This window comes from Phyllostomus discolor, chromosome 5 (assembly GCF_004126475.2).
Source record: "Phyllostomus discolor isolate MPI-MPIP mPhyDis1 chromosome 5, mPhyDis1.pri.v3, whole genome shotgun sequence".
Classification (NCBI taxonomy): Eukaryota; Metazoa; Chordata; class Mammalia; order Chiroptera; family Phyllostomidae; genus Phyllostomus; species Phyllostomus discolor.
This window is the reverse complement of record NC_040907.2, coordinates 7,069,779-7,092,824: the sequence shown is the minus strand read 5'-3', so window position 1 is coordinate 7,092,824 and position 23,046 is coordinate 7,069,779. Positions and strand designations below refer to the sequence as shown.

The window sequence follows — 23,046 nt, the reverse complement described above, 5'->3', positions numbered from 1 at the left end:
GCCCCTCATCTCCCTGGGACCCGCTATGGCTCCCGCAATTGTCAGCAGTAAAGGACTCGCCCTCCGGGAGCTGACTTTGCGTTCCCTGTCACCCCGCCTCTTTCTTGTGCACCCCGTGCTGGCCGTCAGGTCGGGAGGGCCCCCCCAAGGACCAGCCCCGGAAGGTGCGAAGGGGCCGGAAGGCGCCCTGCCCCGACATGGCAGCTCACGGCCCAGAACCCTCTAGAAGCTTCACCTTCCTGAAGGTGGAGAACGGAGAGCCCCGAGGTCAGAGAGCGACGGAGGAAGAAGGAGGCTCCTTCCGCCGCCTGCCCCTCAGCCTCAAATCCCACCCATCCTCCTCCTCCTTCGGGGGGAGGCAGTGAAGGCCCCCGTGAACATGTAAATCGTGTCTGGGGGAAACCAGTGCTAGTTCACTCGCGAGGGGCACTGCCCCGCACGCTGGTTTCTCAGAAGAGCCTGGGTGGAGACGGGGCTCCAGGCTCGGACGGCCAAGTGCGGTGTGGCTGCTCATGCACCCGCCTCCAGCGCCGGTCACCAGGGTGTTGGGGGCGGGGGGCACTCAGAGTCAGCCCCAGGCCTGGCATCTCAGGCACCAAGGCCCCCAGCTGGGGCTCCCGCTCGCCCCCCCTTATCCCCTGTCACTGTCCCCACTGGCCTCCTCCCTGCCCCTCCTGGAGCCACCAAGCTTGTCCCAGGCCCAACGCGTGGTGCCTGCCCACCCCCCTCCGTCTGAAATCCTACCCCCCAGCTCTTCCCAGCGCGCCCCCTCCAAGGAAGCTTTGGGGGTGACCGATACACTCGTTATCTCGGTGGCCAGGGGCGTGTACCTGGGCCAAAGCTCATTAGGCTGCACGCTGTGAACACATACGGGCCATCCTGTGTCAACTACACCTCAGGGAAGCTATGGAAAGAAGCAAATTAAAAAATGCTGCCCCTCCTTATCCCCCAGGTGTTGGCTCGGAGGAACCCCCTCCGAGAGGGTTCTCCTGACCCCCGGAGCCGCCGTGGCTGCCACTCTGTCACCTCGCCCCGGGTATCGCCTTCCACGGACGGACACATCCCACCAGCAGCTGGAACCGTTTCTTGTTGGCCAGCGCCCTGTCCTCCCCGCCCCAGGTAGGAGCTCCTGGGGCAGGGACCGTCGGTCCTGTCCCCCGACCTGAATGGGGTTTGGCTGCAGGCGTGTTTGGGGGATGCCTGCGTGACTGAGGCCAGCGCCCCTGAAAAGCATGGCGGCCACCAGCCCTGCCTCCCGAGGCTCCCTGCAGGGGTGCAGCGCGGGACAGTGCTCTGAAAGTGAAACTCAGAGCAGCGCCGCGCCCGCCGGTCCCCGCCACTCTCCGTGCTGGCACTGCGGGCGGGAGGCGGGGGCACCCCGGCCCCTGTTCCCAGCAGGAGCTGCCCATCGGGGTGTTTTCATTCACAAGATCCCTCCGGGGTTTCCCCCGCTCAGCTCATCCACGCCACTGGGGAAAGGTCACCCCCACCCCCAGCACCTTCTCTCTCTCCAAACTAGAGCCCAGAGGCGTTAGGGTCTGGTCAGACTGGGGCTCGCCAGGCATGACACCCTCAAGACCTGGGGAAACGGAGGCAGGGCCCGACTCAGCGAGATCTAGAGACTCATGGGTACCCCCTGGGGGCTGGGACTGCGCCCGGGCTGAGAAAAACCCAGCAGCCATCACCCACAACCCCTGGCCACTCATTTTTCACTGGTTTCTGTTTAGGAAAGACGGGGAGAGCTGAGGGGAACCCAGAAACTCTGAGTCCCACCCCCCCACTATGGGAATGCCCCTCCCCTACCGACTGACACTGACCCTGAGGCCAGTCTGCAGCCAGTTAGTTCGGGGACACAGCCCCAGTCCCCACGTCGGACCCCACCCGGCCTCTTTGCCACCCCTGGCTTTATCTGCTTATTTGATGGCTTTGGATCGCCGGCCTTCCCCAGGGAGCAAAGGCTCGACCCCAGCGTCTCCGAACCTGGCGAGGGAGGCAGACAGGGAGCCCGAGGGTCCGCTTGTCTGTCATGGCTGCAAGGTCTGTGATGGAAGGTCAGGGCTCTCCACTTGGCCAGAGCAGTGGGCCTGTTTAAACGCTGCACACGCGTGTCTACGGCAGTGTGCACGCGCCTCCCAGCCTCAGCACCTGCCAGGCCAACACCCAGGACAGCCTATCCACCTGCAACCTGGAAACAGCCCTGTGGCGGGCCAGAGCTAGACTGGGAAAATAAACCCCTTGGCCAGGGTGAGAAACAGGTGTGTTGTTGGCCCCGCACTCACCTCCTGGGGGTCTCTGTGTCCTGGGCTGACACTGACATTTCAAACACCCGCCAGCTGGCCGCAGTGTCCTAAAGGCAGCAGCCTCACCGTAAGTTCACTTGCGGCCTGAAGTCTGGGCCACTCGCTGGTGTCCCACACTCGTGCTCGGTAGCAGTCAGAGCAGCCACTGTCCTGGCTGGGAGGGACCCTGCACAAGGGGCCAGGGGCCTTTCTGAGCCACAGCCTCCCGGCTACATAACAAAACTGTTAGCACCTGCAGGTACAGGTGGCCGCCACGGGGCTCCCAGCCCCCGAGGTCCCTTCCTTGCTGCGCTCCAGAGGCCGGGATGGGCCGTGTGGTGCGTCCAGGAGAGCTGGGCGCCCACCGATGCCTGGAGCCCTGCCAGGCCTGTCCCCCACAGGACCCACCCATGCTGCAACACCTAACATGCCTGCGGGACAAAAATGCTTGCGTAAAAGGAACTTCTCCACTTGTTTGTGGGTGAGCAGCAGACTGTTATTCATTCATTCATTCATTCAACAAACATTACAGGCGTGTGGGTACAGCCCCTGGGTGAGGTGCTGGGAATATATCAATGAACTTAATACTCAAAACTCCCTGCCTTTGAAGAGTTTCCATTCTAGTGACGGGAAGGCAGACAACAAATAGAATCGGGGGGTAAAGCGCACGCGTGGTAGAAGGGAAGAGGTGCTACAGAGGAGCACAGGGGAGAGAAGGCAGGTGGGGGGTGCTGGGTGGAAGGGCACAGAGGTAACCAGAACGGGGACCACTGGGGAGCTGTGCGTGGAGAAGCAACCCCCCACCTGCCGCACCGGGGGAGAGGTCACGGCCTGTCAGAGCACGAGGGAGCGGTGGGGGAGGGCCGGATCTGGGTGAACTTCAAAGGTGCAATGGACAGGATTTGCTCACAGAGGCCTCAAGAACAACTTAGGGGTTTTGGCCTGGGAAACCAGAAGAACAGAGTTGCCTGCAGCTGAGATGGGACAATGGGGCCATTAATTACCCACCGGTGACCTGAGCGTGACTGTTGGGAGGCAGGGCAGATTCTGCAGAAGCACAGGGCAAAGGCCACCTGACCAGACTGCGGTGGGGTGGGCGTGGTGGTCAGGGAGGGCTTCCCTGAGGAGGTGACCGATGAGCTGAGGCCTGAAGGCAGAGGGGGCTGGGGAGAAAGGACAGGCGGGAAGATCCTGACGAATGCAATGGGAGGGAACTTCCAGCAGCCCCAAGGGGCGCGAGTGTTGTTGAAGGCAAGGAGAGAGCGCGCCCCAGGAGGCCAGAGGTGGGCAGGATGGTGGGGCTGCTTACTCAGCACCCAGGAGGAGGGGGGCTCGGCCCTGGAGCAGCCCAATCAGACCGAGAAATGGAGGTGGGTAATAAATAGCCGCGGATGAGTCATCTCAAGCCCCCAGTTTGAGCCTGCCCTGTAGCGCTCCCTGGCCTGCATCCCTCCCGGGAGGGGCCCCTGATTTCAGAATGACCAGGTCAGGCCGACCTCAGCCCCCAGGGCCCCCCTGGTGGAGGGAGCTCACCCTGCAAAAGCTCAGGGTGGAGTAGCTTTTCCTCGAATCAGCTGGTCCCACCGCCTCCCCCAGGGCTCAGAGGAGAGGGAACTGTACACAGAAAACCCTGTTCCGGCTCTCCGGGCTTCCAAGTCAAAGAGAAAGACGAGCCTCCCAATGTGCCTGGAGGTATCGATCGGGGTGTTTCCAAAGCAAAAGCACTTGGAAAGTCAGGCGAGCTGGGTTCAAATCCCACCTGCCACCGCCCCAGGTAGCACTTGGAGCGACTGGTTAAAACCACCCCTGGCCTCCGTGTGGCCCACTGCACACAGGTGTGCAAAGGCCGAGGGCGATAAACTTAGCCCCCTGCTGGGCCCACAGGAAGCTCTGAGCGCTCGCTGCCCAACGGCCACACACACACAGGGATCGGGGGGCTGTTCCGAGTCTGCAGCCACCTACACAGGGTCCCGCTGCACAAACAGGCGGGGGTTTTTGTCTGTTTCTTCGGTGCTTTCTGTCCCAGCCCTCGGCACAGTAAGTATGTGTTGATTTAACGAACAGAGCCATCCTGGCTTGATAATAATCATTGTCAAGCAACTAGTCTGGCTTGTCACACACGTCCATGATGCAGGTGAGCTGGGCCCCTGTGTAGGGGAGCCCCAGTCTCCTAAGGCCGCCGGCCAGAGCTTTGCCCGAAGACATTGACTACGTGGCCCCCGACTGGAAGCCCACCTCCGTGCGGGAGGGGGAAGACCCTACCATCCTGGGAGGTAAATAAACCTGCTCCCCGCCCCGCAGGCAGGCACAGTCTCCGTCCAGGATGAGAGCTGACGTCAGGCACGCGGAGACGCCAGGGAGAGCTCTGTCCCCGGTGAGCACGCGCCAGCAGCTCCCGCGTGTGTGCGTGCTGGGGGCCGCCGCACTAGCTGGTGCTGGACGGCTCCCGCCGCTGTGACGAAAGGGCACAGACTGGGCGGCTTCCACAACAGAAGCTTCTTTCTCCCGGTTCTGGGGGCTGGAAGTCCAAGATCAAGGTGCCGGCAGCTTTCGCTTCTTCTCCCCGGGCTGGCAGAGGGCCGCCTTCTCCAGGTGCTTACCCAGACTTTCCTCTTTTTTTTTTTAAAGATAAGTTTTGTTTTTTTAAGATTTTATTTATTTATTTTTAGAGAGAAGGAAGGGAGGGAGAAAGAGAGGGAGAGAAACATCAATGTGTGGTTGCCTCTCACATGGCTCCCTCTGGGGACCTTTCCCGTAACCCAGGCATGGGTGCTGACTGGGAATCGAACCGGCAACCCCTTGGTTCGCAGCCTGTGCTCAGTCCACTGAGCTACACCAGCCAGGGCTCCTTTCCTCTTTTTGTAAGGATGGGGCCTATTGAATTAGGTCCCCACCCTTACGACCTCACTTAACCTTAATTGCCCTTTTAAAAGGCCTGCCTCCTAATACAGTCACATTGGGGTTTGGGGCTTCGACATAGGGACCTTGGGGACACGGTTCAGTCTCTAACAGTCTTACCTGCACAGGCTGGTGTATTTCCCCCCCATCTGACGAGGTAGGCGTTACAGTAGCCAATTCATAGATACAAAATGGAGTTGAGAGAGGAATTGTCCAGTATCACAACAGAAAAAAAAAAACAGAAAGAGCACTGTGTCTTGCTGGCCCGGGGACTAACACGCTCCCCTGTGCCCCTCCCCCACCGCCACGTGACTTCGAAAGGAAGAGGGGAGTCCTGGGGCTTGGTGTCTGAAAAGTCTAGAAGCAGGAAGAGGCCGCTGTCCCCCAGGGATCCCCCAGCCCAGAGCGGCTCTGCCAGCAGAAGGCAAGGCTGGGCTTGGGGAAGGGGGTGGAAGACCAGCTGGAGCCCCCAAGTGCCACGGTGGGGGAGGGGCCGCACATCTGGGTCAGGCCGTCAGTGCGCCCCCGCCCCCACACCGGGTCCCGCAGCTATAAAACCAGCATCTTCTCTTCCCAAGCGCTTGGTGAGTCGCCCACAGGAACTCCCAGCTGGCAAGGCTGAATGGCCCAGTCTCGGGGTCCTGGGGGCTGTCCACGGCCCCAGCCCCTGCTGTGACGTCACTTCTCGCCCTCACACATCCTTCCTCTCCACCTTCCGTTTTGCGAGGGTTGCGTGGTGGCAGGGCTGACGGGCAGGGCAGCCCCGGGCCCCTCTGGGCACAGTGGGCACCTCCAAGAGGCAGGCAATGGCCCCGGGAGGTGTGGGATCGGGGTTATAGCCGCTGGCACTGTCAAAACCGCAAGAGAGAGAGAGAGACCGAAAAAAAATCCTTCCCAGTCAGAATGAAAAGCGAGACAGAGAAACTGAGTGAGAAGATCTCATAGCAGAAAAGCCAAACATCGGCTTCCACGAAAGACACACGGCCTGGTGGGTTGGCGAATGACTAAGTGCGGGGGCCACCGTGACAACGCCAGGAGCTCCTGCAGCACGTGCCTGTGTGTGTACGTGTGCGCGCGCACACACACGTGAGGGTGAGCGTGGGGCTGTGCGTGAGGCTGTGTGCCCACAGCGTGTGAGCGTGTCTGTGAGAGAGCCGGCATGTGCCCACATGATCATGCATGTGCATCTGAGTGTGGGGGGGGGTGTACACAGGTGTGTGCGCGAGAGATGGTGTGCACGCAAGCATGGGAGGGCATGTGTCCTCGTGGCTGCAAGTGTAAGGGTGCGGACATGTGCGCGTATGTGAGGATGGTGTGGTCAGCCAAGCATCAAGGATCCGCCCCGTTTCGCAGCGGGCTGGGTGGCCACGCCATGGCCAGGGGAAGGAGGTAAAGCTCAGGGCGGGGAGGTGGCTGCTGGTGCTCCCTGGTGTGGGGACCACGGACAGGCCCAGGCGCTGCGCTGCTCCCCTGTGAGCTGCCTCCCCAGGAAACCAGGAGCCCGGTGCAAAGCCAGCCCCAGGAGGAAAGAAACGCTGGGACACCTGCCATGGAGGACGCATGGTACATGGACACTGGACTTCACAGTGGCCTGAGTGCCAGGTCTGGCCTGGTCACACGTTAGCTGTGTGGCCTCTGGCAAGCCACTTAACCTCTCTGTGTCTCAGCTTCTCCATCTGTAAAATGGGGCTGGTAACCGTCCCTCACGGGGTGGTTCTGAGGACATGAGGAGTTCAGAAACAGAGCCCTTAGACTAGCGCCTGGCACCCTGCCAGGGCCACAGACATCTCCCTGGTTATTATCGGGACGAGTGATGCTGCTCTGGGGACAAATGAATCCCCAGCACTGTAAAAGCCCAAAATGCATCAGATGCTGGACTGACCAGACACCAAGAGTCCCAGTTTGGTGTCTGAGTGGGGGGCAGAGAAAGGTGGGGGTGGCGGCCCTGCCCCAGGCCTGCCTGCTGCCCACCCCACCCGTCTGCCCCAGAGCGCCTCTCCTCCCCGTGTCCTCCCCGTGTCCTCCCCGTGTCCTCCATGTGAGGCTGGTGCGGACAGGACGACAGCCCACATTTACAGTAAGAAAAGAACGAGGCCCAGGCCAGGACAGCTTTGGGGTTCTGATGGAGAGGCAGAGGGACTGACTATGCAGGTTCCCTTCCCCCAGCTCCCCTGCACCTCCTCAAGCCGCCCACGGAACTTTCTGGCCCGAAGGGTGTATTGGTCTGCTCCGGCCGCCGCCACAGAGGCAGGACCACACACTGAGCAGCTGAAGTAGAAAGTTACCTTCCAACAGGCCCGGAGGCTGGAAGTCCGAGAGCACGCTGCCCGCAGGTGGGTGGCTCCCGAGGCCTCTCTCCTGGGCTGGCAGGTGGCCACGGTCTGGCTCGCTGTGTCCTCACGTGTCCCTCCACTCTATACATGCTCGTCTGAGTCCAAATGTCCCCTCTCTATACAGACACCAGCCACACTGGATTACAAACACCTCGTTTTAAATTAGTCACTGTTTTAAACCCCTTCTCTCAATACCATCACATTCTGGGGTTACTCAGGCTATGATTTTAACAGGAATTTTGCAACGCTTCAACAAAATTTTGCAAGTTGGCCCTGTCTCACAGCTCCAGAGCTGGAAGTCCGAGTCAGGGTGTCGGCAGGGTTGGGTCCTTCAGAGGCTCGGGGGGAGAAGCGGTCCCATGCCTCTGTCTGCGAAGACCCTTATTCCAAACAGGGTCACATTCCGAGGTTCTGAGGGGACATGTGTTTCAGGGCGACCCTGTCCTGGCCACAGGGCCACAGGAGTGCCGCTGGCCCGTCCCAGGGCTGGAGGCCACCGAGCCCTCTGAGCACCCTGAGGAGCTGGCACCTGTCCCTGAGCTCAGAGAGTCCCTGCCCTGCCCACCCACCTGGCCCTGGCCGAGGGACAGGGGAAGATGAAGGCTGGCACGGTGGCCCGGGGCAGAGGGGGCCAGAGGACAGGGGGTGCATGTGGCCAGCGGGGGGCCCGAGGAGAGGTTGGGGCGACAGTTCCTTCAGGCAGCCACGAGAGAGGCTTCCCCCTGAAGGAGGGGACAGAGGGAGGCCTGCGTGAGCCCCACGCTGTCTCTCCAGGCCGTGGCCCACGATGCCAGCCCCCCCCCCCACACACACACACACAGAGTTGGAACCCGAGGATTCCCGGCGGGGCCCGGGTGGTTTCCAGCCCTCTGACCCTCCCAGCCCAGCAGGGCTCCTCTCCAGCAGGGACACTGGGGCAGAGGCCGCCATCAGTCACTCACTGGAGAGACGGCCTAGAACGCCCCCCTCCCCCTCTCTCACTCCTCACTGCTCCAGGCCAGGCGAGGGGCGCTCCCCAAACACAGCACAGTACCCACAGTACCCACATGGGCCCTTGTTCCCAAACAGTAAACATCTCACACTTGCTAAGCACTAAGCGCCAGCTACTGCCTTAAGCATTCCATTACCTGATCAGTTCATTTAACCCTCAAAACACCCCTATAAATAAGTAACATTGTGTCTCCATTTTACAGATGGGGAAACTGAGGTTCAGAGAGGCCCCCCCACTGACTCGCCCTGAACCCCACACCCACGGCTCCAGGTCCAGTGCTCTGGCCACACAGCTGGCACCAGCCCCACGGCGGGGACCTCAGGGAGGTTTCCTTCACGCTGCTTCTCCCTTTCCCGCCACACTCTGCCAAGAAAAGCCAGGGGAAGTTTATCAGCATGTGTTGGGAGTGGGAAGGAGGGGCAGCTGGGTCTCCCTCTGGGCTGGGGTTTTCTGACCACGGCCCCCATCCCCGCCCCTGCCGCCAGCCCTGGAAGCAGGAAGTATCTCCCCCACCTGATCTGAGATCCGGAAAATTCTCAAAGCGCCCCCCTACCCCGTCCCCTTCTCTTCTGGCGGAGACCCGATCATGCCCCAGCCCCAGCTGGCCTGGAGAGTCTCACTGCCCCCGGAGCTGGGCCCTAGAGTGCTCCAGCCCCTGGGGTTCTGTGGGGCCGGAGCAGGGCCGAGGGGTCTCCGTTGCGTTTCCGAGGCTGTGCTGGGGGCTTCTGGGGGAGGAGAGAACAGTCCAGCCACCGCAGCCGCAGACAAAGCGGACCTGAGATTACCGTGGTCAGGGCTGAGCCTGGTGCCACGGCAAGGGGATGTCCCCAGAGGCCACCTAAGCCACCCTCCGGTGCCCAGTCATGGGGACCCAACCTCATGCCACTCCCACCAGCCACCAATGGTCCAGTGAGGCCGGGGTTTCTGCCGCGACTTCCTGCACAGCCTCAGCCGCTCTCCCTCGCGCCCCCAAGGAGCTGGACGGACACTGCAGCCCTGAGGAGACCGCACTGTTCCTGGCCGTGGCTCCTGGCAACCGCCCGCACCCCAGCCAGGGAGCTGGGGGAGAGCAGCGAGCCTTTATACCCATTGACACCCATGCTCCGTTTCCAGTGCCCCCTCGTCTCCCCAGGGAAGGTGTCAGCAGGAAAGAGTGAATTCAGAGAGGGCAGGTATGATGGGGTGGGGTGAGCACAGGAAGAGCCAATGACAACCGTGATGCCTTATCGCTTATCACCCTGTTCCTGGGGCCGGCCCATGGGGGGCCCTGCCGCGGCTCCTGCTCGCCTCTCCCGGGAGCTCTCGCCCACCCTTTACAGATGACAAGCCCAGCGACAGAGGGTTGGACAACAAGCCCGAGACTGCAGTTGGGAAGCACCCGGACCGTGTGGGGGGTCTGCACCGAACCCCGATACTTTGAAGCCATGCTCCATGGCCCCCTATGGGATCAGGCTTCTGATGCGACTCCCCACTTGGGCCAGGGAGCGCGGGGCGAGCCTAGCACTGAGGCACCGAATAGGACTCTCATTGCACCAGCGCGCTGTCAGTGCTCAGCAGGACGCTGCACGCAAACGGCACCTGGGGAAACGGCGCACCCGGAAAGTGCATTGTTGGTTTTTTTCCCCTGGGCCATGCAGGGCCCACCTCCGTGAGGATGGAGAAGTCAGAGCCGTGGCCACTCACCCCTCCACGGAGTGTCGCCCCCCGGGTGACCATCAGGAGCTGCTCCTGTCCTTTGGGAAGCTGGAAGGGTCTCTGGGAGGCCATCTAGTGTCCGTCGCTCCCCACACAGCACCGGTCTGCAGGCAGGGGCCTGGGGCTCGCGGCTGATGACAGGTGTAGGAGTTCCCAGGACGGAAGTGCCACAGCTGTCCCCTGTCACTCCCGACCTCTCCTCCCAGGAAGCCAACTCCCCATGGTGTCCTGAAAACCAGTGACAGTCAGAGCAGCTGCGGCCTACTGGTGCCGAGCTCCTGGGAGACACTCACGTCAGGCCCCGAGGCCGTGCGGCCTCTCACTTCCCAAGAGCCGGGGGCCCGGCCCCTGAATCATGTATCCAGTGTCTCTTCGTTGGACACCTCTCACCTGCCACGTGCTACACTAGGATGGAGCTGAGGACGAGGGAGGCTCGGTTCCTGCCCCGGGACCTCACCCGTGAGGGGAACAGAGGGTACGATGGGTGAGCAGAGGTAGGGCCTCGGACTCAGGGTGCCGCAGCTCCCCAGTTAGACCCTCAGGTCTGTGGGGTCAGGGAAGGCCTGTGAGGAGTGGGCACAGATGCTGAGGCCTGGGGAGGAGTTCAGTGGGAGGGAGAGGGAGCCGTGTGGGTGGGCCTGGGGGCTGCGGGAGCCAGCAGGCTGAATAAGAACCCGAGAAAGGAGGTTTTCTCTTCCCCACAGTAAGGCACATGGGGGCGAGGAGTGGGAGAGGGGAGCAGTGGCCGGGCCCCCACCCCGCAGCACTGAGTGCCCCCCATGTGTTTACTTGTTCCAGTCCGTGTCCCAGCACTAGCATGGGGCTCCGTGGGGACAGGTCCCTGTTGTCACCGTTGTCACCTAGGACAGCGCCTGGCACGCTGCAGGAGCTGGCTGTATACTCGGTGAGTGAGTGAATGAACGGGCGGCCTGGGCAGGCCCCGTTTCCGGGCCGTGAGACAGGCGGCAGAGCAGCAGATCGCCTGTTCTTGCTTCCACGTGCCAAACACGGGACGTCCGCCCGTTCCGGAAGCGGGGGGGGGGGGGGGGGCGATCTTGCCTTCCGCCCTGGGGGTTTATGCTACCTAGCGGGAGGCGACAAAAGGGGAAGAGCACTGTCCATCCGAGGGAGGGGAACACGTACGGTGTCCTGGGCTGCGCGCCAGGCCACGAGGCTCCTCCGGTTCAGAGAAATTAGAGCCTCCCGCGCATGCATCAGCTCCCCGACGCGGGCGGGAAGCCAGGCTCGGGGAGGAGGCCAGGTCCTGAGGCAGCTCAGCCATTGCGTTCGAGGAAGCGAGGAAAAACATCCAGGAACCCTGCACCATCTCCGCTGTCACAAGGCTTAGGTTCTAGCAGGGGAGGCGCTAAGCGGTGGGCCTCACAACTGGTAATTCAGTAACATGGAAGGGCGGAGAGGGAGAAGCGCAGGGAGGTGGGGGGGTGCGATGGGGTCGGGGCGGGGGGATCAGGGCTCAGGGGTTCAGGGGAGCCCCTGGAAAGGAGAGACATCGGCTGAGATGAGGAAGGTGAGTTGGAGTTGCAGGGGGTGAAGGCGGGACACAGGAAGAGATCCCACAATTCCAAGCGAGAGGGAGGGAAGGGCCCAGAAGAACGGGGAGCGGCTTGCGGGCACCTGGAAAAGCAGTGGGGACACTTCAGGGACAGTTGGGACAGGCAGGCGCAGGCAGAGTGAAGTGCTGCTGGATGCATGAAGCTGTCCGGGGGCCTCTCTGCCTGTGACCTTCACTCTCGGGGCCTCGGGCCTGGCCCCCAAACTGAAGCAGTGCAACGAGGTGGCTCTGGGGAGGCGGGCGGGCAGGACAGAGCCGGGGGCCCGGTTCTCCGGCACCTCCCTGCAGCACTTGCGCGCAGAGCAGCCGCCAAGGCCCTGGGGCGGTGGCTGTGTCCCCACCCCAGCCGGCTGTCCCAGGCCGCCCCGAGGAGGCGGGGGCGGGGGTGCGCAGGGCCCAAAATCAGTCACAAAAAGACCAGAGGTCTTAGGCTTAAGACCTTTTACATCTCATTAATTCTAAGATGTGAATCCTTCCACATTTTACTCCTCGCCTTAGGACACGTTCACTGGTTTGAGACAGGAAGGAAGAGAGAAATATCAATGTGAGAAACATCGACTGGTTGCGTTCCTGTACGCGCCCTGAGTGGGTATCGAACTCACGACCCAGGTATGTGCCCAGATAGGGAATGGAACCCGCAGACTTCCCATGCACGGGACGATGCTCCAACCAACCGAGCCCCTGGCCGGGGCACCTTCCCCACTTTAATTTAATCTCTGAGGTCAGCACGCGTGCTCAGCCCACCGGTGCATCGGGGCTGCGGCACCTCCCTGGTGGCACACGCAAGTCTGGGTCACTGGCATCACGGGTCTGGTGAGGCCTGGAGACCTCGGGCTGTGGCTTCCTGCACACAGAACTGACTAACAGCAGGCAGGCCAGAAACCTGCTAACTTCTCAGAACCGTCCTTCCAGAGAAAGCCACCACCGCGCCTGGAGGTTTAATGGAATCTGGACTTTCATGGGAAAGACACTTTGATCTTGTTCTGTGTCAGCTAAGCTTAAAGGCTAACCTCAGCTGTAAATTCTGTTGTTTTTGTCTCACAAGCTTCCAGATTCTCTTCGTCCTCCGGCCAAAGAATGACTAACAAATTTTTATCAGGAATTCTAATTTTGTTAGAATCCCTACCATAACCACTCACTCACACAGGCTCTTTGACTTAAGACGACACGTGGGACGAGGCCCTATTCAAACAGGGGCTCCAGTAGACCTCTCTGCAAAGACGACACGGGAGTACCCAGCAGCTCACGGAGAGATTCTCAGCATCACTAACCGCCGGGGGAATGCAAACCCGAACAGCAATGAGACCCCCCGCACCAAGACTGGATGCTGTTACGGGGCCAGCGGCAGGTAAGTGTTGGTGAGGGTGTTGGTGACACTGGGACCCCCCCTCCCCCCATGGGAATGTCAAGGGTGGCCGCTGCCATGCCGTTCAGCGGGTCCTCGAATGAGGTCGTTTCATTCATAACGTCGATGAGATGCCGCGGGAACTTATCTCTCGTCTACATCGATTGGCCTGTGGTAAAACTGGTTTCCTTCTACTTAAAGTTGCAGAACCTAGCTCAGACATTAAGTGAGGACTTACAGTGGTTCCTCCAAAGATTGAAAATAGAATTACCATATGATCCGGCAACTCTGTTTCTGGTTGTCTAACCCAAGGAAACGAGAGCAGGGGCTCCGACGGACACGTGTCCACCCACGTTCACGCAGCATCGCCCCCCGTGACCAGGAGGTGGAAGCTACCCCAGCGTCCGTCATGGATGAACAAGATGGGGTAGATCCATACGACGAAATACTTCCTACTCAGCCTTAAAAAAGAAATCCTGACACTTCACAACATAAATAAACCTTGAGAACATTCTGCTAAACGACATAAGCCAGTCACAAAAAAAGATACCCTCTGTAGGACAGACCTCACGTGAGGTCCTTGGAGCACTCAAGTTCGTGGACACAGAGATTACGGCTGACAGGGGCTGGGGGCAGAGGGGCAGTTGTCGTTTGATGGCTACGAAGTTCCCGGGTTTTTCTTTTTCAAAGATTTTATTTATTTTTAGAAAGAGAAGGGAGAGACGGAAACACAGATCAGTTGCCTCTCACACGCCCCCGGTGGGGGACCTGGCCTGCAACCCAGACATGTGCCCTGACTGGGAATTGAACCGGCGACCCTTGGTTCACAGGCCGGCACTCAATCCACCGAGCCACACCAGCCAGGACTGAAGTTCCAGCTTTGCAAGATGAAAATAATTCTGGGGACGGTTGGTGGTGACGACCCTACAACCAGGTGGATACGCTTAATGCCCTTCAATTGCATACATAAACAGGGTAAATTTCACACAATTAAAAATAAATTTTTAAAAATTCCATGCGGAAAAGACTTTGTTTCTTTGGGTGCTGGAAGCAAGCAGCGAACCATGGCCTGCGGGTGCCTCTGCCCACTGACACACAGTTGGGAGCGCACAGGCACTGGAACTGGAGGGCCCGTGGAGGGCACATGTGCCCCCCGGACGGCCCTGAGCCCTGCCATCCGTCCCCTCCCTGCCCGGCTACTGAGGCAGCTGAGACTGAGGCCGCAGAGAGTGAGGAGACTTCAGGCAACAATCTGGGTGCCTCTCCCTTGGCCGGGGGCCTCGGCCGCCCTGGCCTTGGGCCCCACATGGACAGGGCTGGTGGAAGTCAGGTCACAGGGCAGGGAGCACAGTAATGCTCACCAAAACTCCCAGGAGCCCCTTCCATGTCCCAAACCCACGGTGTCGGGGGGGCCCAAGTGACCAGCTCTGGCCGATGAACCGTAAGCAGGAGTGACCTGTTTGTCCTAAGAAGCAGCAGGCAATATCCCTCAGGGTGGAGCCTCCGCTGGCCTCGGTCCCCAAGAAACGATGCCAAAAGCAGAGGCCCCGTGGGACCCGTGACGCAAAGGCAATGTCAGCAAGTCAGCAAGGAATAAGGCTTGACGTCAAACCACTGGGATCTGGGGGCTCGGCAGCTGCTGCAGCATGACCTCGCTTATCCTGACTAACACACGTGCCGTGCACAACGGGAAGAGAAAGGGTTTCACAAGCTCTGGGTGGGAACCACAGAGACCACAGCCCTAGGCCCACCCCTCTAGACTGAGAAACCTCAGGAAACGCCAACGAGCTTTCTCTGGGCTCCAGTTCCCCCTTTTTATCTTAGAAAAACAGGGATTTCTTCTCCTCTAACCTGTGGAGGGAAATAATCTAGGAGGGAGATCTGTGCTCTCTGTCAACCTCCCCTCCGACTCACCTACAGCTTCCAGGGTTGGGCTCCAGGGGGAGGGGGAGCCAGAGGGCCTGGGGACTTCAAGGGAGACCCTCGAGGAATGGAGCCCGGTGTCAGGGACCAAGGGGGGCACTCGCTCGCTCCCCACCGCCACTTCAGCCTCATCTAGAGGGGACAGGCAGCCTGAGACCCCGAGCCATCTGTTGAGATGGCTTTTTAACACTGACCTTGACCTCAGCTTAAGAACCGCACCCCCCATCCTTCAGGAGCCCATCTACCCACAGCTGGGAGCTGCACGGAGCCACACTCAGGGTACCGGATCCACCCCACCCAGCACAGGCTGTCAGAGGTGTCTCTCCCCAGGTGAGGGGACACGAGGCTGAGGCCAGCGCAGCTCCTGGGCCCTGCGGGCATCAGCGGGACAGACACAGCACACGCGGGAACCTGGAGCTGCGGAGAACACTGAGCTTTATTTCCAAACGTGTCACAGAACGGCCTTACCTCCTCCCACCCAAGTACCCCTTTGTGAACCTGGGAAGGAGACCCTCCTGCCTGACCTAGGAGAGTGGGGCCGGGGCCAGGGCCACCTCCCGCTGAGGCCGGGTGGGCTCGCAGCATGGGCGCCCCGGCAGAAGGGCGAGGCCAGACGCGATGGCAGGGGCGCTGTCTTCCTCCAAGCGGCCAGTTCTCAGGGCTGCAGCTGGGGTGCAGGGCCGGGGCACCTAGGGTCCCGACCAGATCAGAGTGGGGGGTGGAACCCGCAGTGGCAGGGCCTGGCCAGTAAAGGAGGTGGTGTCAGAGGGGGCCACACTGGGGGCAGGTCACCCCCATCCCAGCCTCATCTCCTTCTGGGTCTCAGAGTCAGCGTCCCGCGTGGGTGGACGGGGCAGCCAGCGGGAAGTGCAGGAGCCTGGAAGGGCGCTCTGGGTGAGGGCCGGGAACACGGACCGGGCCTCTGTGGGGAGACACCCCAACCCCGCCCTGGGACCCTGCCGTCCCCAGCATCTGCCCCCCAGGGCACCCCAGACCGTACCGGGTGGTGAGGGTCCACCGACAGCTTCTGGGGCTGGGCCTCGGAGGCAACGCAGGACCAGAGGTCCAGGCTCTTGAGGGCAGAGCTTCCCTCGGACCTCGGAGGGAGAATGTCCCAGCCCCGCAGACAGTGCTGCGGAGGGCGAGGGCTTCAGGCGCCTGGCATGGGACACAGCTCTCCCCAGTCCCGGTGTCCCCTGCAGACCAAGGCTCCCGGGACAGGGGCCTGTGTCCACCCACTGGGGCCCCCTTTCCCAACCCTGCTGACCCAGGCCCTGGCCTGACCAGAGACGGGCAGAGGGAAGGCCGTGGACTCTGATGGGGCGCTTCCTGGGTGTCGGCCTCTGCCCCGCACCCAACAGGCATCGGTCCCCTGAACTGCTCCATCTCCCCACACAAACCTGAGGACGGTACCTTGTGCCCATTTTACGGCTAAGCAAACTGACTTTCCTCGGCATCCCTTCTCCTTCCCCCAGGCCCAGCTCCCCCCTCCTCGACTGGGAGTGACTGGGGCGCGCGATGACCCTGTCCTACCCAGGAGACACAAAGAACACTATGGGAGGCACTATGGAAGCATAAAGACCTGGGTTCAAATCCCAGCTCTTCCACTGGGATGACCTTGGACAAGTCACCTCCCCTCTGCCTCAGTGTCCTCATCTGTGAAATGGGACAGCAGCGGAGCCTGCACCAGCTATGGTGGGGTCCCCCGGGATGACCCGTCCAGGGACTGCGCACGTACCACACAAGACCTTGATAAATGGCGCTGATTTACGCCAGCGTGTGGGTGGACACTTCTCCTGGACCCCCGGGAGGGGGTGGGGTGCCCCCCTTGCCCAGGGCACACGCAGAGCACAGGTCGCAGAGGCGGCCCGGCCTGAAGTCTGGAGGCCAGAGCACTCGTGCTGCTTGAGCTCGGCCTCGCTGTGGGGCCTTGGCTCAGCCCCTGCTCCTCTCTAGGCCTCGGCTCCATCTGGGGACCTGGGCCAGACGGGCAGCCCCACCCCCACCCAGGCCCCGCACGGCTGCTCACCCGGGGCAGGGCCAGTGAGTCGCAGGCATCGAGGCTCTTCCGCCGGTGGATGCGGTGCCGGTGCGGGGGGTCCAGGACGGATGCTGGGATGCTCACCCTGGGCAGGGGTGGCGGGGCGGCAGTGGGGGCAAAGCCACAGCCCCGGGCCCGCCCTTCCCTCCGCAAACCAGCGGACCCCAGGCCAATTCCCTCCTCAGCTCCTGCTGCCCTCACAGCTGCCCCCCAGTGTCCTGCCTGCTCTGGCCACTCACCTGACCTGCGCTGGGTCCGCCAGGGTCTCGGGGCCCCGCTGGTCCCGTGGTGTCCTGCACAGACGGCAGGGGGTGCCGGGATCCCAAGGCACCAGAAACAGGCGCCGGTTGACACGGTAACAGTACACACCTGTGGGGCCCACGAGAAGCAGCGGCACCCCCTCAGCCCGGGAACCTAGGTCCCGGGGCCCCTCGCCGCCCCCAACCACATGGGCCCGCCAAGCCCTCCACGCTCCCCGGCCCCCACTCACAGGTGTGTACACACATGCACACACAGCATGTACACGGACTTGTGCTCACACACAAAACACAGAACATGCACTTCTACTCAAGCACGACACGTGCACACACCCACACCAGCCAGCACCTTCATATGCGGAAATGTCACACCTGCAGATGTGAAACGGGGATGGCTTCAGTCACGCTGGTGAACACATATGCACACATGCCTATATTTGCAATCACACTCGCGCAGAGTACACACATACACGTTCACACAACCCCTTACATGCAGGCGCACACAGTACATGCTGCACATGCATGCCTATAGCACAGACTTGTGTGTTCACATGACTAAGCTAGAACCCCTCCCCAGCAGCCACACGTGTGCAGAGAAGAGGGTGTGGGAATGGGGGGCACAGGGGAACTGAGGCGGCTGGGAAGGAAACGAAGGCTGCGGGGGCACGGGGAGGCGGGATGACCAGGGCCGACCCTAATCCCCACCTCCCTCCCTCCCAGGGCCCGGCCCTCCCTGTCTCCCCAGTACCCCAGCTGCCTCCCCAGGCCCCCGCGACCTCAGCAAGGGTCTCCGCTCACATTCGTGCTCTTCCTCGGCGACCGCGCTCTCCCACAGGCCCGGGAGCCCGACACTGCAGAGCGAGGGCAGTGAGCTGGCTGGCGACAGCGCCCCCGAGCCGCGCGCCCACTGCCCGCCCACTGCCCGCCGGCCCCTACTCACTCGGGGTCACTGTGGATGCACTCCTCCCTGTTGGCTTCTCGGAACTCCTGCAGCCTCGAGAAGAAGTCCTCGGGCTCGCCGCTCACGGGCGAGCTGTTGTCCAGAGACCCTGCCGTGGGCAAAGCACGGGGCCGAGGCTGAGGAGACACTCAGTGCCGGCACCCCGTCACCTGCCGTGCGCCCACCAGGCCTCATGAACCGGAGAGGCACCCTCCACCACTGACACCACTGGCTTCGTTTCAGGGTCCATCTACCCGGACGCGTGTCCGACTGTCCAGGAAAAAATGTCTGCAGAGCCCTCGCCATGGGCCAGACAGTGGTGGGGAGGGAGCAGCGAACTAGACGACGCCCCTGCGCCCGTGAGGCTTACGTGCTAATGCGGTGGCCACAAACTGATCACCAAGGAAACGCGTGACACGACACTGTGACGACACCTTCCACAAAGCAGGAGAGAACAGAGCCAGGGAACCCAGCCTGGTAGCACGAGGGCCCCGGGGAGGCCTCCCTGAGGGGGCGAGCCCTGGGCAGAGGCTGCAAGGAGGGAGGGAGCCATGCAGACACCCCAGGCAGGAGGCACAGCGAGTGCAAAGGCCCCGGGGCAGAAGTGTATCTGAGGAACGGCCTAGAGGTGCAAGTGGCTGGAGGGGAGTGAGGGACAAGAGGGGAGGAGATGAGACTGAGAAGCCAGCAGAGGACTTAGGGACAAGGAGTGGCGCATCAGACCGGCCATGTATGTATGTGTACAGAGGCGCCCCCTGGCTGCTGTAAGGGGAGGGGGCACCTGGGAGAGAAGCAGGCGGATGCTGGAAGTGTGTGGAAGGGCAGGGCTGGCAGGCTGTGCTAAGGGGCTGGAGGAGAGGTATGCAAAAAGGAGAGATGAAATCGAGATGGTCCTCAAGGTTATGTTTTTATGTTTTTTTTTAAGATTTTATTTATTTATTTTTAGAGAGAGAAGGGAGGGAGGGAGGGAGGGAGGGAGAGAGAGAGAGGGAGGGGGAGAGAGACACACACACACACACACACACACACACATCAATGTGCGGTTGCTGGGGGTTATGGCCTGCAACCCAGGAATGTACCCTGGCTGGGAATCGAACCTGGGACACTTTGGTTCCCAGCCCAAGCTCAATCCACTGCAAGGTTATGTTTTGACCAGTTACTGGGTGCCTAGAGACGCCATTCACAAAGCAGGAGAGACCACAGATGGGGAGAAGATCACGACCTCGACTTGGGACGTGAAAGTAACCTGAGACCCTACTGTGCCACACCGAGAAGACGGCCAGGCATACAAGTCTGGGGCTCAGAGGAGCGGGGTCAGCCAGAGGCAGACACAGGGGAGTCAGACGGGCACTCGCTGAGCGCCGTCTCTGTGCCTGCCACTGTGCCGGGCGCTGACGGAGGACACAGGTGCAGAGGGAGCTCGCCTAGGAGGGTGGGCCGGCTGACACGCACCGCAGCACGGCAGGCACGGGCTCAGGGAGGTATGCGGGGCATCCACCCGCCACTCCCGGGCCAGGTGTGCACACGGGGCGGGCCGCACCTGCAATCCAGTCGTAGCCCAGGTAGGGTCTGAAGCGCCAGCTCTCCTCAGGCACCGAAGACTCCTTGCTGAAGGTCACTCTTGGCTGATGAGGTGAAGAAGGCAGGGTCAGGCCAGTGGGCCCAGCCCAAATGAGGCCCCAGTTGGGGGAAGGAGAGGGGCCACGTCTTAACTTACACAGACACGGGCCCCAGGGCTCAGCTAAGGGCTCGAGGGCTGAAAGACAAAGCTTTCCACCTGAGCTCACGTGTGACTTTGAGTAAGTGGGGCCGCTGAGCCTTGGCCTTCCCATCTGTACAACAGGGCTCATCGCCTTCTGCCCAAAGTGTGGTCTGAGACACCAACCACCGCTGCTTTCCCAGCGTTCGGGCGCAGCTGGACACACCCCATGGCACCTCCGGGACAGCCTCTCACCTTGCAAGGGAGGCCACCTATGGGTGCACCTGTCAGACAGGGGCGCTGCAGTTCAAGGAAGCACCTATGGACAGATGCCCCACTCCCCCGAGTTACCTTGGGCAGTTTGCTTTGCTGACCCGGGATGGACCGGGAGGCCGGAGCCTCCAGCTCTGCTGAACGCTCTGGGCCATTTGAGTCCGAGGTGGCCCCCAATGGTGCCGAGCAGGGCCTCAGGGGGCTCAGGGACTCCCGGTGTCGGCATTTGGGGGGTGGGAGAGAGGTCACCCCCGAGCTGGCCCCGCCAGGAGAGGACATATTGCAGGAGTCACGTTGGCGGGCATCCCGTGGGCAGGAGGCTCTCAGGGCCATTGAGAATTTCCCTCGGGACGATGGTACCCCTGAGTTGTAGCTGCTGCTGGAGTCCCGGCTTGACTAGAACAGAGAGGCCGGGTCACCCGGCGGGTATACACCAGGCATAAAGGCCCGGGCCCACATGCCTGTTCCAGCCTCTGCATCCCACCATCACCGGACCTCAGTCTTCCCATCAGCAATAAATGGGTGTGCCTCGCAAGATGACGTGGAAACCTGGATTCTGGCTGGAGGGTTAGCAGCCCCCCTTGTCCCCCAGGAGCTCCCAAGGCGGACACCCACCTCTGCGGCTGCCTTGGCCACAGACCGCTGCACGGCGTCCTGCCCCGCCCACAGCTGCCTCAGGAGCTCCAGGTTGAGCTGCCGCAGCTGCGCCAGGTCCCTGGTCTCCTCCATCCCAGGCGTATCGTCCGGCTTCCCACAGTGGATATTGCTGACTCCTGGGCTGTCTGGTGCCCCCGGGGCTGAGTTCCAGGCCCACCTCTGCTACGTGAAGTCAAAACAGTATGACACAGGGCTCAGGAGGCTGCCCTGTGGAGCCAGAGGCCTGGGTTCGAATCCCGCCGACTCTGATACTCCCTGAGCGGCCTCAACAAGTTAGTTAACTCTCCCTGCCTCAGCTCCCTTATCTGCCAAACAGAGATAACAGTATCTACCTGGTAAGCACTAAACAAGCAAACGAGTGCTAAATCTCAGCACAGTTCCTGGCACACAGCGAGCACGCAACATGCATCCACTATTACCAGTCTGGCCGGGGGGTGGTCAGCCCCCCTCTAACCACCCGAACTAAGAAGGTAGACCAGTTTAACTTACAGAAAACAATCAGGACAATTCTACCAATGTAAAGTATTATAAGCTGTGAATCTAATGCAAACCAGGCTTCTGAAGGGACTCTTGCCTCTCTCCTGCCCACCCTTCCTGCTTCCCTTTCTTTTTACAAATAAAGACACCAAAGTTCAGAGAAGTTAAGAAACTTGCTCCAAGCCACACAGCCCGTTAAGTGGCGAAGTCAGGATTTGAACCCGTATCTAGCTCCAGGATCCATGGTCACTCCAGCTTTTCCCTGGAAAGCTGCCTCCTCCCACTCCCAGCCTTTGCCCGTGCACCCCCCCGCCCCCCCCCCCCCCCCCCCCCCCCCCGGGATCCAGTCTCGGGGATCCACAGATGTCCCTGGAAGGAGTTTCTGCAGGCTAGGGGGCGGGCTTCCCACTTTCCTCGGATCCCCAAGCATAGAACCCCCCACCCCCGACCAGAAAGTCTCCCTCAACATTCACTCTCCCTTTTGAACCCTGGGTCCACTGTGGGAAACCCTGCCCCTGCCTTCCCACCCACACTCCACACTTGTGAACCGCCCACACCGTGCGTGAGGGGCTCCTCAGCGCCTGGCTGCTGGGGCCAACGCAGAGAGAAGCCGGACGTCCACCGAACACCCCACCCCTCAGGCACGCCCCGCGGGGAAGGAGAGAGGAGAAGCCAGAACGGACGACTCTGGGGGTGGCGGCGTCTGTTGTATGTAACTGGGCCAAACAGCCAGATCCGGCCTCATCTGACCGGAGACTCTAGGCCGTACCAAGGGTCTCCGTTTCCGCACGGGGTTAAAGAGATCGGCCTGCACGGCCCTCCTCCGGCCCGGAACAGCTCTGGAAGGCTAAAAACTGCGCAAATGCAACGGGAAGGCAACGCGTGAAAGAGCCTGGGGCAGCAAGAGGCAGGCCGGCGGGGGCGGGACCCCGGAGACAGGGACACTCAGTACACTCGGCACCTGGAGTAAAATCCATCTTTCCCATCGCTGCCCCCGAACCCTACGCGGTGACACACGCGCGGACACCCGCGGGATCCCCCGTCGAGCCCCACCCCCGCCACCCGCACACTTACAGCACAGAAGACCCCCAACCCGCGCCCGGCCGCCCGCGGTACGGTCTGGATTTGCGTCGGGCCCACTCCGAGTAACGCCAGTCGGGGGCGGGGCCCAACCTGGCTTCCCTGATTGGTCAGACGAGGAGAGGCGCTTGAGAGCGTTACTCTGCGTTCAGACGCGGCAGTTTCAACGTTGGGGCGGGACTGACAGCGTTATTAAACAGCTGATTGGTCAACTTCCGAGGTCAATTTTTTTTTTGGAAAGAGGCGGGCTCTGATTGGCCAGGACGGTGGACGGAGCCGGGAGCTAGGCCTGGTTTGAAGAACGCCGTTTCAGGGTTTGTAGCTGATGCTGCTCCTTATCAGTGGGATGCAGCGGTTTGATAACCTGGGCGAGTGGGGTAGGCGGCGACTGGCGCCCCATTTTTTCATACTTTCAAGTACTTATTGTACCTACTTTGTGCCAGGAGACACTGTAGCAGGCACTGGGAGGCGGGTTAAAATGAAGAGGAGTCCATACCTTGCGGAGGGAGAGGCAGGGTAAGATGTGAATACAGTCTGTAAAATACGAATGAATTTATATGGAGTGCCTACTATGCGCCAGGTATC

At 61.2% G+C, this 23,046-nt stretch overlaps 1 protein-coding gene across 6 annotated transcripts; it reads right to left on the bottom strand.

Moving 5' to 3' along the window:
- Positions 1-15,449: 15,449 nt before the first annotated feature.
- LOC114497734 (migration and invasion inhibitory protein) lies at positions 15,450-21,057 on the bottom strand. 6 transcript variants are annotated; one of them, XM_028513632.2, is made up of 9 exons: positions 20,863-21,057; positions 20,326-20,643; positions 19,816-19,900; positions 18,276-18,384; positions 18,134-18,186; positions 17,318-17,447; positions 17,067-17,163; positions 16,038-16,169; positions 15,450-15,914 (listed from the first exon to the last, which is right to left on the bottom strand). In XM_028513632.2, the coding sequence occupies exons 1-9, from the start codon at positions 20,974-20,976 to the stop codon at positions 15,843-15,845; spliced, it is 1,110 nt and encodes a 369-aa protein (XP_028369433.1). In that variant the 5' UTR covers positions 20,977-21,057; the 3' UTR covers positions 15,450-15,842. The 6 variants fall into 6 exon arrangements, with proteins under 6 accessions (XP_028369433.1, XP_028369434.1, XP_035881216.1 ...); XM_028513633.2 differs by having other exon boundaries at positions 15,450-15,777; XM_036025323.1 differs by having other exon boundaries at positions 15,450-15,777; positions 20,230-20,643; positions 20,863-21,009.
- Between the last annotated feature and the right edge of the window lie 1,989 nt (positions 21,058-23,046).

Excerpts from the sequence above, each read along its gene's own strand:
- LOC114497734 (XM_036025322.1), bottom strand. The coding sequence starts at position 20,976 with ATGGAGGAGACCAGGGACCTGGCGCAGCTGCGGCAGCTCAACCTGGAG. Across the intron at positions 19,901-20,229 it reads TAGGTGGCCTCCCTTGCAAG|CCAAGAGTGACCTTCAGCAA; the intron begins GTGAGAGGCTGT and ends TCACCTCATCAG. Across the intron at positions 16,170-17,066 it reads ACTCACTGGCCCTGCCCCGG|CACTGTCTGCGGGGCTGGGA; the intron begins GTGAGCAGCCGT and ends CGCCCTCCGCAG.